The 17682-nt window shown below is 38.8% G+C and overlaps 1 protein-coding gene across 2 annotated transcripts in view; it reads right to left on the minus strand.

Annotated features, from left to right (window-relative positions):
• Positions 1-17682, minus strand: part of nup160 (nucleoporin 160) — a 69667-nt gene that overhangs the window by 42842 nt on the left and 9143 nt on the right. For both annotated transcript variants that reach the window (XM_057328938.1, XM_057328937.1), the window contains exons 3-8: positions 5284-5494; positions 4967-5192; positions 4813-4888; positions 4596-4710; positions 786-1025; positions 614-711 (exon numbers count right to left, since the gene is read on the minus strand). In XM_057328938.1, coding sequence (XP_057184921.1) covers positions 614-711; positions 786-1025; positions 4596-4710; positions 4813-4888; positions 4967-5192; positions 5284-5494 — 966 coding nt within the window. The remainder of the gene's footprint in view (positions 1-613; positions 712-785; positions 1026-4595; positions 4711-4812; positions 4889-4966; positions 5193-5283; positions 5495-17682) is intronic.

Consider the following 17682-nt stretch of genomic DNA (forward strand, 5'->3'; position numbering starts at 1 on the left):
ACAGGGTCATTGCAGTTTAATACATTTTTGTTTAATTCTGTGAACTACTAACAATATGTCTTCCAAATTTCAAATATAAAATATTGTTTCTACTTGCATTTATTTGCAGAAAATGAAAACTGAAGAAACAGGTAAAAATCCTGTTTGGTATTTTCTCTGAATGCTCTGAAATTCTACAGACACTGGACTGGAATGGCCACAATACATCTAAAAATGCTGATTAAATTAAAAATTGGAAAAATCACTGCTGTATATGAGATTATATTTACAAATAATTAAACCAAATTGCATGTTAATCTTGTTTAAACCAAAACGTCTGCATTCGTTACAAATGAGCTAGAAAAGTATTTTGAATCAATGTTTCCTTTGTCATATCCTAATCCCATTCTCCTCCCACTGTCCTGCCCACCTCTGTTATGTCTCTATAGCCTATATTTTGATTAATTAGTCAAATTAATTAGTTTGATCACTTAACTATTTTTTAACATTAACAGATTCAGTATTCAGGCTAATTTAACACACATATTTTTGGTTTTGGCCTCTTGTGTATAGATTTTTCTATATTGGTGCATCACAATAAAAAAATTAAGAAACTGTACCAAGTAGTACTCACTGTTCAAAGCTGATGTACTTCACCACGGTCTGATTGTCATCATCTAGCCAAAGACCCCAAACATCAGTCGCTGTCAAGACAAAATCCACCAGTGTCTCCTGTTCAACACAGACATATCCATCATCAGTAACCGCACTGTCACGTATCGTGCATCTTCTGTACCAAGCTGTACCTGTGTTGAGAACAGTGTGGAGATGTGATCTAGGCTGTATTGGCTGTTCTCATTGGCCACCAGCTGCAGCACACAGAACTGGCTGCGTTTGGGAACAGCAAGGTAAACGGCGAGACACAGGCCAGTTGCAGAGGTGAAGCAGAGTCGGAGTTTATGAGCCTGCCCTGGAGAATTCTTCATTTCCCCACGGCCCACGGGCATGTACTCCAACATATCAGTCACCAGGAGACACATCTGATGCTGAGAGGCAAATAAGAGCCACATCATCACTACAGTAAACAATCACTTGCATTCCATAGCGCCAGATCAATACATACCAAGATTGCTGGCATTTTTTATTTAATGGGGTTTTGTAGAAATGATGTGTGCTTTCAATAATGCAGCATTTAAATATTTGAATTTATAAAAAATACTGTCAAATGATTAATCGCGATTAATCGCATCCAGAATAAAAGTTTCATGATTTACTTTTACAGAATGAGTTGAGGCAAACTAAAAATGAACAAGCGCGCCGTTTTATTATTACTCTAATGCTGCACAATTCTTTGTAAAATAAAGATATATTTAATGTCAAATAACAAAACTAAATTGCATTTTTAAAACAGATTCCAAGTCATATAAAAAAATGAATACAAAAGTCTCTTGAATGTAACCAAACTAAGACTTTGTCTGTGCTTTTCCTAACTTTTCCTAAAATATCAGCATATCCATGTTTACAAAGTTACAGTCATGGTCTTTCATATCTTTACTGAGCACACTCATTAAACAAACAAAGTGATGGTGGAAACCGTAAGTGAAACACTAGGTTTCGGGTGACATTTAATGCTAGTTGGAGTCAGGTGTTAACAAACCTGTCAATGAAATCAATGAAAGGAGAATAATGGTGTGGTTCAGAGCTAAATTGACTTATATAAACACCCAAACAGTGTCAGTGTGCTATTCACAAGCAGCATTAGCTAATGTGAGCCATGCCTGCAAAAAAATTGCAGAAGACCTACGATCATGAGTTGCTGGTATACATGTAGCTGGCAAAGGTTACAGAGACTTCAAATGTGGACTTCATCAGTCCACAGTTAGACAAAATGGAGATGATATGGTACTTTGGATACCCTCCGTAGAAGTGGGTGCCCAGCCCAGACTTACAGGATTCATTAAGGCAGGTGAATACACATTCATGAGTTAACCATATGTAAAATATTGAACAGGCATGGTATCCATGGAAGGCACCATCAAGGAAGTCATTGCCGCATGCGAAATAAGCAAATGGTAAAACGGACGCAAATGGATGGAGGAGAAAAACGCGAACGGAAGGAGGATCACTGCTCATTAACTTGCGTGTGTTTGAATTCAAATCCTCCCATAAAACGTATTCACATAATTCACAAATAGCCTACTGGGCTGGGGACTCAACGTTGGTTGAGCGACGCGAGTGGGCGTGGCTTCAGCGCCAACAGCGGACACACCCTCAGCGTTTGAGAGCAGAGAGTCCCGTTTATTTTTCCAAGATTTTGATAACTTATTTTATTTACTTGGATGTTTTTTTCTCCATTCAAATTTGGCTGTGTGGTTAATAACACACTTTTCTGTTGTGTGACAAACTCAGAACACATATTTTAATGTCACTTTACTCGGACTTTAACATTGATCATTTTTGTCTGTATATTCATTTACAAAACGGATCAGCAACTTACTAATGCTTGTACGCAGCCGGACATCAACTGTACATGCGCACAGAAATCCATGTCTGCGCAGGTCTGTTTCTTTTCTGCAGCAAGCAGCCACGCACTACCTATTCATTGATTAACGATTAAGAGCCACATGTTTTTAACTCAAACTAAATAAAAATAGTTAAATGTGGCCCATCCTGCTTCGGAAGTTAAAGTTGCAACCTGATCAAGCACGCGCATGCATAAGGTACGCATCCGACACGTGTTGTAGACGTGACGCATGGCGCTGTGCTTCTCGTCTCGCTTTGAAGTCTCCATTCATAATAAAATGTTTGTGAAGAAAGTGTTGACTTCAGATTCAAGGATTAAATGCCATTGTGTTCATGGTGTGTGCGACAGCTATAGTTATAACGAATCATCTCATTTCAACTTAAATACACATTTTGTCGGAAAATAAACACAAACAAGTTTAAACAGATCTCAATGTCAATTTCGAGGACAGAATGGCAAATTTGGTACAGTTTTTTTGTAGCTAAGAAACTGAAGCATACTGTAGGGCCTATGAAAGTCACTAAAACTAATTGAATCGTTCTTAATGTCAACTTGAGGGAGAACATGGCAAATCCTGTTTAAAGTTTTGACAAAACAAAATGGAAATACAGTCATACATAAAATTCAGTGGACATTAATAATTGAAGATTATCAATTTAGATGAATATGTCAAAAGCAGGCTTTCAAGAAAAAAAGTGTCAAGTAATGGGAGGCCTGTGCCCGTGTAGAGCTTTGAAGATACGCCCATGCTTTGAAGCTTAGAAGAAGAGAAGTTATTCTCTCTTTTATTGGTAACATGATTCTAATATTTGATACTTAAGGGCACAGTCCTGCACAAAAATATTTTATTCTTATCATTTAGATTTAGATTCAATTTATTGTCATTGCACATGTACAAGGCAACGAAATGTGACCTCTGCATTTAACCCATCCAGAGAGTAGTGAACACACGTAGCCCCGGAGCAGTGGGCAGCTATCACTGCAGCGCCCAGGGAGCAAGTAGGGGTAAGGTGCCTTGCTCAAGGGCACCTCAGTTGTTACCCGCCGGCCCTGGGAATCGAACCGGCAACCTTCTGGTCATGAGTCCGACTCTCTAACCATTAGGCCACAACTGCCCCATATGTATGTAGCTTTGCACATTTTGCTTTTTGTAATATTGTTCATATCGTTATCGGAATTATATCGTATCGACCGAAATGAAGAAATATATTACAATATCGATTTGGGCCATTTCGTCCAGCCCTAGTGCTCAGTGACCTGTTTGTTTTGATATTTGTTTTTAGATCATTGTCCTGTTGGAAGATCCAAACTTGGCCCATTATGTGACTCCTAGCAGGGACAGTCAGTTTTAGATTTTTTTTATCTGTTGATAATTTCTAGAATCCATGATGCCATCTTTTTGAACAAGATATCCAGGATCTCCAGCAGAGAATTAGGCCCATAACATTACAGATAAAGAGCATGCTTGTTTATCCCTGTGTGCACGAAACCCATCTTAAGTGTTTTCTGCTTAAAAAGCTCATTTTTTAGTTTCATCTCACCATAGAACATTTGAAAAGTAACAGACGCTACTGGAACATAAAACAGGATGGGTTCTTTGGTACCCCATGTGTAGAGTTAAATGTATGGCTGTATCTTTAATGTTTTGGACTTAATTCTATGCTGGAGATCCTGGATATCTTGTTCAGGCATCATGGATTCTAGCAAAGATCTAAACCTGACTGTCCCTGCTAGGAGTCACATAATGGGCCAAGTTTGGATCTTCCAACAGGACAACGATCCAAAAACAAACATCAAAACCGAAACAAAACGGGTCACTGAGCACAAGACCAAGCTTCTGCCATGGTCATCCCAGTTCCCTGACCTGAACCCTATAGCAAATGAAGGGTTTCATAACTATAGACCCCCCTCCCATTTAAAATTCTTGTTCTCTAATGAAAGGTTTGATTTTTGTAATTTTTTAAAATAAAAGAACAAAAGGCTTAATGAAAAATGATGCAGATTTATTTTCACAGCCTTCTTTGGTCATTTTTACCTAGCGTATGAATAATTTTGAGCACAACTGTAAGCCCCATCCTGAAGCCACACTAACCTTAAATGACCACATCCTGAGCTTATGATCCTGACAAAGGGCAAGCACAAAGGTGTCATCTTCTAGCTGGTGAGCAACCAGACTGATGGCGAGATCAGACGGACTCTGATCGCCCCTGTGAGAAAGAAACTTAATTTAAAACGTGTTTCTGAAAGTTGATATGACAAGCTTTTATTTGTGGGCGACTGAATAATTTCATTCAACTCGAGCATTCCACCTGATGGCGGTGGGCATCCAGCCGGCTATTCTCTGTATCACTGAACTCTGCTTCAGCTCCATCACAGACACAGTCCCTTTATCACAAAAAATATTTCTCTTAGTCTGTACACACTGGTATATACAGAGAAAAAGTCTTGGAAGGGGAAAAATACCTTCTTGATCATGAGGAGGTAAAGTGATGATCATAATGCCACCCAAAGGCAAGCCAAGAGCGAAAAGTGCCTCCCCTTGAGGACTGATCCAAGCGGCCGTAGTGGAGGGGCCTGTCGGCTGTGAGCCTTGAGCGAATGGGAGCACATAACAGTGGGCCGGTTCCTTTAGGTTTAGCTTTCCGATATCTGTGAAGATGGACTGCATCTGGAGTTCAGTGACCAGATCCTGTGGAGGGACATATGTCAGATCTTGCTGAACAATAAGCAGTTTATGTAATATAAGAATGACATGTTTAGTAAACAATGGTGCTGCTTACACTGTGGTACATGTGCGTAGGGTGCGGCAAAACTAGCCGATGGACCGATTGGCTTGTGGCGATCAGGATCAATATGTTGTTAAGTGTCTCCTGAATGTGAACTCCTCCTGGCAGCAGAGGGCAGTGTGGGATACACAGTCGTATGGCATTATTCAGAAGGTTGGTGTCCAGCGACTGCTCGACAAACTGAACGGTGTCACCCGAAGTTGACCTGCAGATAAACATGTTGAAGCTACATTCATAAGAGTATTAAAAAAAAAAAAGAGTATACAAAAGAGAATATCTACAGTAAAGAAAGATCAAATGGTTCCGTTTATACGCCAGAGGAAGTCCATCCCTCCCAGTACAGTAAAACTTTTAATAATGACACAATTTTCTTTTTAGGGTGAATAGTCCATTAAGGCTCAAAAATGAGGTTTGTACTATGATGCAGAGATGGGCAATTGAGTTAGTGACTCGGACTCGAGTCGCACTCAAGTCGCATTTTAACTTCAGACTCTACTTCAGACTTGACCTGAAATGACTTCAGACTTGACTCGACTCGACAAAAAGGACTTGTGAATATTGAAAAAAAAAGACTCTTTTATCCTTGACTTACTGATATTGTAAGGAAAGAATGTGTATAGCGGTAAATAGAACTTAGAAATTAGAATTTCATGATGGACATTTCACTGCGTATTCCGCGTAAACTTCAGTCACATGAAACATGCCGGGAGCCTCGGCACCGCACCATATGTTCTCACATTCGGTTTTATTAATGTGTCAGAATTGGGAACTTCGGGAAGATCGGCTAAATGCAAAGAATGTGGGGAAAATAATTATAAGACACCGGAACGACAACATCAAACTTTATTAGGCATCTAAGAATGCATACACAAAGGTTAGTCACAAGCTTATACTGTGATGTGACGGGTATTTAGGATATAAAAAATTTAGCCTTTAAAACTAGCACTGTTTTTATCAATTTTTATAATATATATTCATTTCAAAGCTAAATAAAAAATGTATGAGAAATAAATCATCATAATCGTAAAAAAAAGGCCTAAAACAAAAAATTTATTGTCATAATCGCAATAATTTATTAGACAATTAATCGTGACAGCCCTGCTATAGAGATGCACCGATTGCCATTTTCTTGCCCGATTCCGGTTTCCGATTTTATTATAAATGAAACCGGCCGAGTCCGATTGTTGGCGATTCCGACTTTCTATCCACAAACTACAACTGACAGTATTTTTTCATAATAACAATTTCATTTTTCATAAGATAAATTATTGAACATTACAATTACCCCAAGTTTCCCTAAATGCAGTTCTCCAAGCTGCATTAAATTACAGGATCTTCTCTTACCTAAACAGCTCTTAAAGGAAAAAAACACTCAATGGCTGTGTAAACAAAACCCTTTTTGCCTCGTCAAAAACAGCTATGCTCACAGCAACCCGTTTTGGTGCACGTCTCTTTAAATGATAATGAGTTACAGCAGCGCCTAAAACCCACAGAATGTGCACCTGCAGATCTCAGCGGAATTACGTGGATTTTAGCGCTTGGATTTTAGCGCAGTCGCAGGTCATGGGTCCTCCAACAGGATGATGACCCAAAACACACAGCTAAAATCACCCAAGAATGGATAAGAACGAAACATTGGACTATTCTGAAGTGGCCTTGATGAGTCCTGATCTGAGTCCTATGGAACATCTATTGAAAGAGCTGAAACTTGCAGTCTGGAGAAGGCACCCATCAAACCGGAGACAGCTGGAGCAGTTTGCTCAGGAATAGTGGGCCAAACTACCTGTTAACATGTGCAGAAGTCTCATCGAGAGCAACAGAAAATGTTTGCTTGCAGTGATTTGTTGCAAGGTTGTGCCACAAAATAATAGGTTAGGTGTCCCATCATTTTTGTCCATGACATTTTCATTTGTTTTATTATTTACTGTACAATATTATGTTGAATAAAAAAATCAAAAGCAAAGTCTGATTTCTATTAAATATGTAATAAACAATGGTGGATGCCAATTACATTTGTCAGTTTCAAGTTATTTCAGAGAAAATTGTGCATTCTTCGTTTTGCTTGTTTATAGCGTGTTATTGTGAGGCGAGTCCAATGCCAGGTAAAGTATTTAAACTGTGCACTCGGCCCAGTCAGTGGAAGAAGCAGTTTGGCGGCAGAAAGCTCGTAAGTGTATAGACCCCTTTCTCGCCGACGTCACGCTTACATCACGGCTCTAGCTGGAGGCAAAACAAAGGGAAAACTGGAGGTGGCCAATACAAACCAGCACAATACTGGTTACATAAGGAGTTTAAAATATCATCTTGTTGTGTTGTTTAGTGCCACAATGGACAGAATACAGTCTCCAATTTGATATTTTAACACATACCTGCTTCCACTGCCAAACAAAACACAGACTACAGCTGTAGTTAAACACAATAAAACTAGCGGACTGAACAGAAACAATCATCAAATATGCTCGCGTTTCACTTCATAACACTTAAGATTAAAAAGATACTGTCTTTTGTTGGTGTGGATTATGATTTAGGTATGTGTCTAAAAATATCTCACATATGCCCAAATCAGAAATTGGGGAACAATGTTATTTTTCACACAAGTTAGCGTTAGCTTTTGAACTCATAGGGTGTACCCACTATCTTTGTTAGTTATACAACTAGCAACTATCGGCCAGAAACTAAACATAAAAGAAACTGTTTGTCATCTCTTTTTCTTTAGTTGTCACAAGTGCATTAATATAAAGGGAGAGGGAACAGTGAGAAGGCTCATGTTATGTATCAGGTTTGTGTTCAAGTAAATGCATTTGCTAACGTTTGCCACTGTTAGTACACGCAGGCATCTTTAGATTTATACGCTCTCAGGTTATCTTTACTATACACGCTTGGTTTCTCTGTCTGGTAGGTGTAATAGGTGTAGATGTCAGGCCACTTAACTGGAGGTAATCCTTTCAGTTCGTCCCTGGATCCATTGAGTGAGCGCGTACAGGTCGGCCAGGTTCATGGCGTTGAAGTTAACTTTTTCAAAAACAATCGCGGACCTAGACAGTCAGTGACCTTAAATGTTAAAATTTAATCATATTTTTTCTAGTCATTGTCAAAAAGCAAGCAAACCTAGCATTAGAAATGCGGTCAGTGGGATCTTTCTGCCTCCAGCTAAGCTCCGCCCACAAAAGCGCATCGATGTTTACTAACAGTAAGGCCCGATTCACATTTCGCGTCTAAAACCGCGCGGAAAACGCGAGCTGCACTGCGTTCTCCTTTTTTTCCAAAGCCCCTGGACTTTGCGCCCGTTGAGATGAGGAGGAATAAACAAAGGATATTAGAGATGCACCGATTGCAATTTTCTTTGCCGATTCTGATTTCCTATTTTATTACAAGTGAAACCTGCCGATTCCGATTTTTGCCGATTCCAATTTTCTATCCACAAACTATAATTGACAGTATACTGTATATAAAACCATATTAACTTTTCTTCAATACACATTTTTTTTATTTTCATTGAATAAATGATTGAACATTACATTTTCCCCAAATTTCCCTAAATGCAGTTCTCCAAGCTGCATTAAATTACAGAATCTTCTCTTTCCCAAACAACTCTTAAATTGAAGAACTCTGTGACTGAAAAGAAGTACAAATAATAAAATATAACTAAACAAGTCACTTAATTTACCTTTTTCATTTTTGTACTCATCTCACAAAAGTCTAAGATAACAATAAAATACTTTATACCCGTCTGTTTCCGTTTATGAAACTAACATTGCTTTATTTCATTTTTTCTGAAATGTAAAATAAATTGTCTTTATCTTGTGTCTGTAGGATTAAAAGAAGTGGATTGATTTTTGCTGCAACTTCAATAAAAAAGTTAAAAATCTTATGAGTGAATTCTACTCTAAAGATGTATATGTATTTGCAGTTTTTTGTGTTAGTAAAGAACTCAATCAGATATATATCACATATATTGGTTGATTTATTCATTTTTTTATATTTTGGATTTTTAAAAACAAGTAGAAGTCGTGTTGAATGTCATTTTACCTAGGTGAAATGACCACAGTTTTAACGTAAGACAAGGAATGGAATTTACGTTTGTTTTACACAGAGTGAACGACTTCGACGTGAGTTTAGCATGTGTCAGAGTTTAGCATCACTGTTAGCATACATACCCCATGTAGACGGAGCAGCGAGAGATGAACAGTGTGTACAGTACATGATGCGTGTGCACGCGCGTGCAGTGAGCGGACATGAGAGATGCGCGTCAGTCAGCAGACTCGCGGTCCGGTGGACCCACATGCGAGTATAAACGAGCCGTGAAAGACAGGCTGTGCGCACGCACGTTTACATGTTTACTTGCGGCTTTGAGTGTACTGACGGCGGTGACGTTCTTGCCCACATCACGGGCAACAGAAGATCGGCTTGGAATCGGCGAGACGTGAGACTGACCGGCCGGTCACCGGTCCGGCCGATCATACGAAAAACCGGCCGATTCCGATCTCTGTCCGGTCAATCGGTGCACCTCTAATATTAATATTATATACTATACACTGCGTTCCAAATTATTATGCAAATTGGATTTAAGTGTCGTAAACATTTAATTTTATATTGTTCAATTAAACTTATGGATGGTATTGTGTCTCAGTGCTCTTTGGATCACTGAAATCAATCTCAGACACCTGTGATAAGTAGTTTGCCAGGTGAGCCCAATTAAAGGAAAACTACTTAAGAAGGACGTTCCACATTATTAAGCAGGCCACAGGTTTCAAGCAATATGGGAAAGAAAAAGGATCTGTCTGCTGCCGAAAAGCGTCAAATAGTGCAATGTCTTGGACAAGGTATGAAAACATTAGATATTTCACGAAAACTTAAGCGAGATCATCGTACTGTGAAGAGATTTGTGGCTGATTCAGAGCACAGAAGGGTTCGTGCAGATAAAGGCAGAATGAGGAAGGTTTCTTCCAGACAAATTCATCGGATTAAGAGAGCAGCTGCAAAAATGCCATTGCAAAGCAGCAAACAGGTATTTGAAGCTGCTGGTGCCTCGGGAGTCCCGAAAACCTCAAGGTGTAGGATCCTCCAGATGCTTGCAGTTGTGCATAAACCTACTATTCGGCCACCCCTAACCAATGCTCACAAGCAGAAACGGTTGCAGTGGGCCCACACATACATGAAGACTAATTTTCAAACAGTCTTGTTTACTGATGAGTGCCGTGCAACCCTGGATGGTCCAGATGGATGGAGTAGTGGATGGTTGGTGGATGGCCACCATGTCCCAACAAGGCTGCGACGTCAGCAAGGAGGTGGCGGAGTCATGTTTTGGGCTGGAATCATGGGGAGACAGCTGGTGGGCCCCTTTAGGGTCCCTGAAGGTGTGAAAATGAACTCTGCAAGGTATGTAGAGTTTCTGACTGAGCACTTTCTTCCATGGTACAAAAAGAAGAACCATGCCTTCCGTAGCAAAATCATCTTCATGCATGACAATGCACCATCTCATGCTGCAAAGAATACCTCTGTGTCATTGGCTGCTATGGGCATAAAAGGAGAGAAACTCATGGTGTGGCCACCATCCTCCCCTGACCTCAACCCTATTGAGAACCTTTGGAGCATCCTCAAGCGAAAGATCTATGATGGTGGGAGGCAGTTAGCATCAAAACAGCAGCTCTGGGAGGCTATTCTGACATCCTGCAAAGAAATTCAATCAGAAACTATCCAAAAACTCACAAGTTCAATGGATGCAAGAATTGTGAAGGTGATATCAAAGAAGGGGTCCTATGTTAACATGTAACTTGCCCTGTTAGGATGTTTTTGATTGAAATAGCTTTTGATTTCAGTAAATATGACCTCCTAATGCTGCAAATTCAACAAATGACCATTTTCAGTTTTTTACAACCTATGAAATGTTTTCAAACTCTGTTGTGCATAATAATTTGGAACAGTGCATTTTGAGTTTTTCATTTTTTAAATAAATACTGTTGTCAGTGGGAGGTTTGTTCAATAAAATTCCAAATGTACCCTAACTGTTGATTACTTGAAAATTATACTGACTGTCATTTGCATCGACAAATTAGGAAAACCAGAGAAAGATATCATTTGCATAATAATTTGGAACGCAGTGTATATATACTAAAATATTATATATAATATTATATTTGTAGTGGTGGTGGCAGTACTAGTAGCAGCAGAGGGTACTTTGTCGGTCGCATTAAAGTAACTAGACATAGTAAATTGTTGCGACTGTGTGACCCTAATAGCCGATTTGTGGCTTCAGACTGCATTATGTGATTTAACGGCGTTTACACCCATTGTAGCTATCTTAAATTTCTTTTTGCAAACACTGCAAAATCCTTCACCTGGTTGACCACGAACGGGCTGCAACCATGTCTTAAAATCATCGTCTTCCAACCACTTCTCCTGGAATTTGCACTTCCCCATGGTGCATCTTCTTTGCTAGGTCTCATCCCACCACTATCCAAACATCCGGCGTTACCGCAAATCCGCACCGGCCTGAAGCAGTTACCAAACTGGTTCCGTGTTTTTAGCGCATAAATGTACAATTTTGTGACAGCAAATCACTTGTAAAGTTCATCAAAATAAATTGTGAATATTATTTTTTCTTCAAAACTTCCTATAATTTGTAATGCCTTCAGAATTGTAAATTTAATGCTTTTTAATCCCATTTAAGGCCTTAATTTGATCAAAATCCATTTAATGACTATTAATGCTTTTCAATACCCCGCGGAAACCCTGCTATGAGTACAACCACATATTTTTTGTTTCAATTCAATTCATATTTTATTTATATAGCGCTTTTCACAATGTGCATTGTTCCAAAGCAGCTTTACAGGAGCAAATAAGAAAAACACAGAAAGGTAAAACACAGCACAGTGCATGGTGTTTATAGACCAAGCAAGATCATTATAATAAATAATATCTAATAAATAAATGAATAAATAAATAAATGCAGTCTCCCGGTGAGCAAGCCAACACTGCACTGCTCTGCTGTGGCGAGGAACCCAAACTCCAATGATGAATAATGGTAGAGAAAAAAACCTTGGGAGAAACCAGGCTCAGCTGCGGTGAGGGCAATCTTCTGACGTGTCATACTGACTCGTGACCGACAATACGTAAAACTGTGTCTGTGCACAACTATACAATAACTTAAAACATACAAGAACACATGTAAGCATGTGTAATATTAGGGATGGCGATATGGCCCTAAAACTCTATCACGATAATTCTTGGTATTTCTTGCGATAACGATAAAAATGACGATATATCCATAACGCCATCGACCGCTGTTTTTTTGTGTCAAGTGATAGTAGCTGCATGTAGTCTAGACCCTCAGAAAAACAAATATTATCAAAAAGTAAAACTTACCCCAAATCAAACAGCTCCTAAAATATACCTACAGTATTTTTGTAAATATAAAATATAATAGTGAGATTCGACTTCAAAAGGTTGTAGTAAAGAAAAGTTAAATGAACTAAAGCTCAATAAACACATCATGTCATACCTAAAACTGTATATATTCTATTGTTGGGTGGAAACGATCGATCGCATCACGCTGTCAATCACTCTCTCTTGAACTGTGTGAACCTTCTCTTCTCACAGCAACATACACTGAATCGGTCTATGACTCGCGCTACAGAAAGAGAACAGAAAAATGCGGATAAAAGAAATCTAATTAAATAATCCATGCTTTTATACGCTCATAAACGTATTTAAAATAACGTAATACAAACTCGCATTTGTACTGTATGTAAACAGGCAGCAGTGCTGTGCGCGTTGTGTCGCTATGAAAGCACATGTGGGCGCGAGCTGTGCACGGGACGCTCCGTTCATCCTGTATATAACAGGCAAGAAATCATATTAAACAATTTGCGCACGCGCGCATAACATCTAACGAATGTTTAAATAAATACTTTTAGCCAAACTAAATGTTGTGGTGTAACGCATTATGACTATCAACGAATACTTAAACAAATTAAATAAAACGAAAGTGAAACTAAACATTAACTCGGATGCATCTACAGTGCCAAACTAAACGAGATTTAGAGCTCGTCTTTTAGTGCAAACTCTTTCTCAGCTTCACTTCCGCCCTCCGCTATACCCGTTTTCGCTTCACATATGAGCTGTGAATGGGTCTCACAAAGAAATACGTCATCAACTAGAATTTATCGTTTATATCGCGGGAAGACTAATTCCTATCGTGTGGGGAATTTCTACCGGTATATCGCAAATGATATAATATCGCCCATCCCTAGTGTTCATATCCTCATACAGTGCAGACGCAGACAAATAATCGACCATCACTCGTGTTGTATGTTAAACTGTGCACGTAATTCACTCAGACACGCATAACAGCCAGATGAAATTTAAATAACAGGATTCCGCTCCGCATGTAGTTACATGGACTCAGTGCGATGCGCCATTGATTATTGTCACACACAACAAGCACCACCACGACAAACGCACTACACACAAACACACAGCTCTGTCTAATGCACATATTCTTATTATTCTACATATATGTCGAACTGTTGTTGTTGTTTTTTTTCAAGTTACTTGTCCAGTCGGGCAAGTAAAGTTATCTCTCACTTGCCCATACAAAACATTCACTTGTCCCGGACAAGCGGTAATGTCGAGCCCTGCTACTGTTACTACAACTCTTAAATCACCTGTACCACGCCAAAGGCAATGCAATGCTAATAATATGTGCACTCTTTCAGCATCCACAACTGTCTCAATTATATTTCCTATTGGCTTATGCCAATCCACGGTAAACAAAACAGATTTCATTACAAGCTTTGCTAAACATTCTGGTCTCTCTCTTCTAGCACTTACTGAAACTTGGATCAAATCCGAGGACACTGCCACACAAAGTTATTTTGAAGAATGCCAGTAACCAAACAGATTTCATCCCCCATTGACTATGGGAGTATTTGTATTCCCTACTATGGCAGTAAATGGGAGATGAGATGTGTTTGGTTACTGACATTCTTCCAAAAATCTTCCTTTGTGTTGAGCAAAACAAAGAAATTTATACAGGTTTAGAACAACTTGAGTAAATGGTGACAGAATTTTCATTTTTGGGTGAACAGTCCCTTTAAATTCCTTGTTATAGGCTAACCTGTCATTTTGTAATTCCCAGTTTATTCCAATTAATTCCCATATTTTCCCGTTAATTCCCATGGAAAGTTTCCAGACATGAAAATTGCCTTAATTTTGCAACGCTACTCCAAAATGACATACAGGTAAATCTAAAAAAATTAGAATATCGTGAAAAAGGTTTTTATTCATTTATTTTTACCAGCTTTTGGTACCTTTGGCGGTGTGGGCAGGTGCCAAGTCCTGCTGGAAAATGAAATCTGCATCTCCATAAAGCTTGTCAGTAGAAGGAAGCATGAAGTGCTCTAAAATTTCCTGATAGATGGCTGCGTTGACTGTGGACTTCAGAAAACACAGTGGACCAAAGTCCTCTTTTCAGATGAAAGTAAATTTTGCATTTCATTTGGAAATCAAGGTCCCAGAGTCTGGAGGAAGAGTGGAGAGGCACAGAATCCATGTTGCTTGAAGTCCAGTGTGAAGTTTCCACAGTCAGTAAGCAGGTTTCCATCACTTTGGTTTTATTCGCATTTTGAAGTTTCGCATCGGAAACGAGTGATGGAAATGGCAAATTTCGAATTAAAAACCCTTAAAGGGGTCATATTGCGGAAATACGTGTTTTTCTGTGTCTTTGGTGTGTTATAAGTTGCCCATGCATGTATTAAACACGTAAAATTGCTCAAATTAAAGTGTAGGAATAAAAGATGTAGGGCTGCAACTAACGGTTATTTTAATTGTCGACTAATCTAACGATTATTTTTTGATGAGTCGACTAATCTAACGATTGTTGTTTTTTATTAATCTAATTAAGATTTTTTGGATTACTTTATTAATCCGTTGGCAAATTTTGCAAATAAACAATAAATTCTAGTATTTTCTTACATTGTAAAGCAAATCATACTTTTTACTCCACTACATTTTATAAATAAATATTGTTGTTTTAACATTTTAATCCGTGTTTACATTAAAATCACCATCTTCTTTTAATTAAGTAGTTTTAATTTTAAAAGTAAAAAATACAGATTTTTTATGTACTTAAGTACTGTATTAAAGGTAAAAAAAATTTATTGCACTTATGCTTTTTGTTGTCCTTATGTTGTTCCAATTGCTTCCATTGTTTCCCTCATCTGTAGGTCGCTTTGGATAAAAGCGTCTGCTAAATGACTAAATGTAAATGTAAAAACATTAAAAAATGTGTATATGAAATACTAGAGCATGATATATGCTCTGTATTTTTTTCCTCCAAGTAATATCCGACTCTATTTTCAGTCTCATGATTTAATTGAGTAAAAGTAAAATACTACTATCTGTCTCTGTTTATTGTACAAAACTATCACCGTATAAAAGACTCTAATGCAGAGTGGCGTTAAAGCGAGCTCGGGGCACCCGGAACTCAGAATGATGCGCTTAATGCATTCGCTTCGTTATTTACAGTCATGCGCATCCCGGACGCACAATGATGCGCTTAAAGCACCTACTCCTTCTGAAGTCCCGGGGATCATTTTGCTCCCCAAAGTAAATAATAGTTAGAACACAACGAGAAGAGATGATATGTTACATGTTTAACACATAGTGCGTTGCATCAATCCGACAGTATACAGTTAAATCAGAGGTTTAAAAAGAGTTATTTCGTATGAAGACGCAACATATTCAGACCGCTTCCAGTGCTTCTAATAAACTAAGCTATACTCAGTGAGTAACGTTAACTCACAGTCTCTAGCAAAATACATTTTAAACAAAACCATAGACTATCATCTTGTCATTATGAAGAATAATGAAAACATTGGAACATCTTGGAAAGAGTAGCGTCCTGACCGTCACCGTACACACGCATGCTGACTGGAGATTGACAGACAGCACCAGCGAAGGTCAGAGTTTCTTAATTATGCCATATTGGTTTATTCCTCGCATAAAGCTATCAAATGACAAAAAGTGCATTGGTGGTTTCATGATAGTCAGTCCTTTTTGAAGCTTAAGAGTAATTTAAGCAGGGTCACAATCTGCAAAGGTTCACATACACTAACTTACACTACTACAATAGCGTTAATGTAAATCATTAATGTAAAGCGTAATGTAGCTTTACATTACAAAAAAGTAAATTACAAAAAAGTAATTTATTATGAAAGTCTACATCTACGTGCCCCTCTCCGTCCGTTTGTGATTGCGTGTCCATGCTGTGATGCTCGCATTCCGGGGGTAACGTTAGGGGGAATTCCCCCGTCCATTCACTAACTTACTGCGTCCGAGGCTCTCGATCGCTTTTTGTCGGGTGTATTATACTTTCTCTTGTTCTGCTGATAAACTTACACACGCCCGGGAACAGAAACTGCTATTACAGCAGATAAACGTAAATAATACGAAGCGTCGACGCATTTCACGCACGTCGACGTGTCGTTCCAGCCCTAAAAAATGCATTTGTTACGTTCCCGTAGGTGTATTTTCTCTTTTAAAATAAGAGTAATAAATATCAATGTTGGTGTAAGGTTGTGAGTGCTGTATGCTGGGAATTGTTGTTCTTTTGTCCCTCTCACTCAGACCTTCGATAGGCCCTTTTCACAATGACGTCACGTAACTTCCGCCTTTTTGCAATGCAGTGTATCATAACATCCGTCTAGCAACAAACAAGAAAAAGAAGAAGAAGAAGAACTTCCGTTTTGCCGTCGCGCTGGAATTTAACAACAGTGAGAAAAAAAACTGACAGAACACGTATTCAAGTACTTATCCTAGCACCTTCGCTAACACAAAAAGAAAATAAAACACTTACCTTCACAATCAAACAGGTACTGTTCAACGAAGAATTTCTATCCTTTCTCTAGATTTGATCTTGTCGTTAGCGAAAATTTGTCTGCAAGACGTTGTACATCATCTAGACGTATTTGTGGCAGATGTGCAAGCCACTTGGTAAACTCCATTCTGAGGCACTAGCGGAAGTAACTTCTTCTTCTTGAGTTTTACTCGCGGTTGGCAAATCAGCTTATAGGTGCATTACCGCCACCTTATGAACTGGAGTGCTAGCGGAAGTAATGATACACTGCTTCGCGGCAGACGGAAGATGCGTGACATCATGTGAAAAGGGCGTATTGGCGACAGGTGCTCCTCATTAACTCAACTCAACTTTATTTATATAGCGCTTTTACAATTTTCATTGTTACAAAGCAGCTGCACATGAGACACATTGACTACAAGCAAAACAATCAAAGTTGTACCTGCAAAAACAAGAAAAGGTTGAAAACACAGAAGACAGACACACCCACACACAAAACACTCCACACACACAACACGCACACGCACCAACACACA

The sequence above is a fragment of the Triplophysa rosa genome, unplaced genomic scaffold, assembly GCF_024868665.1.
Source record: "Triplophysa rosa unplaced genomic scaffold, Trosa_1v2 scaffold9_ERROPOS8756747, whole genome shotgun sequence".
Lineage (NCBI taxonomy): Eukaryota > Metazoa > Chordata > Actinopteri > Cypriniformes > Nemacheilidae > Triplophysa > Triplophysa rosa.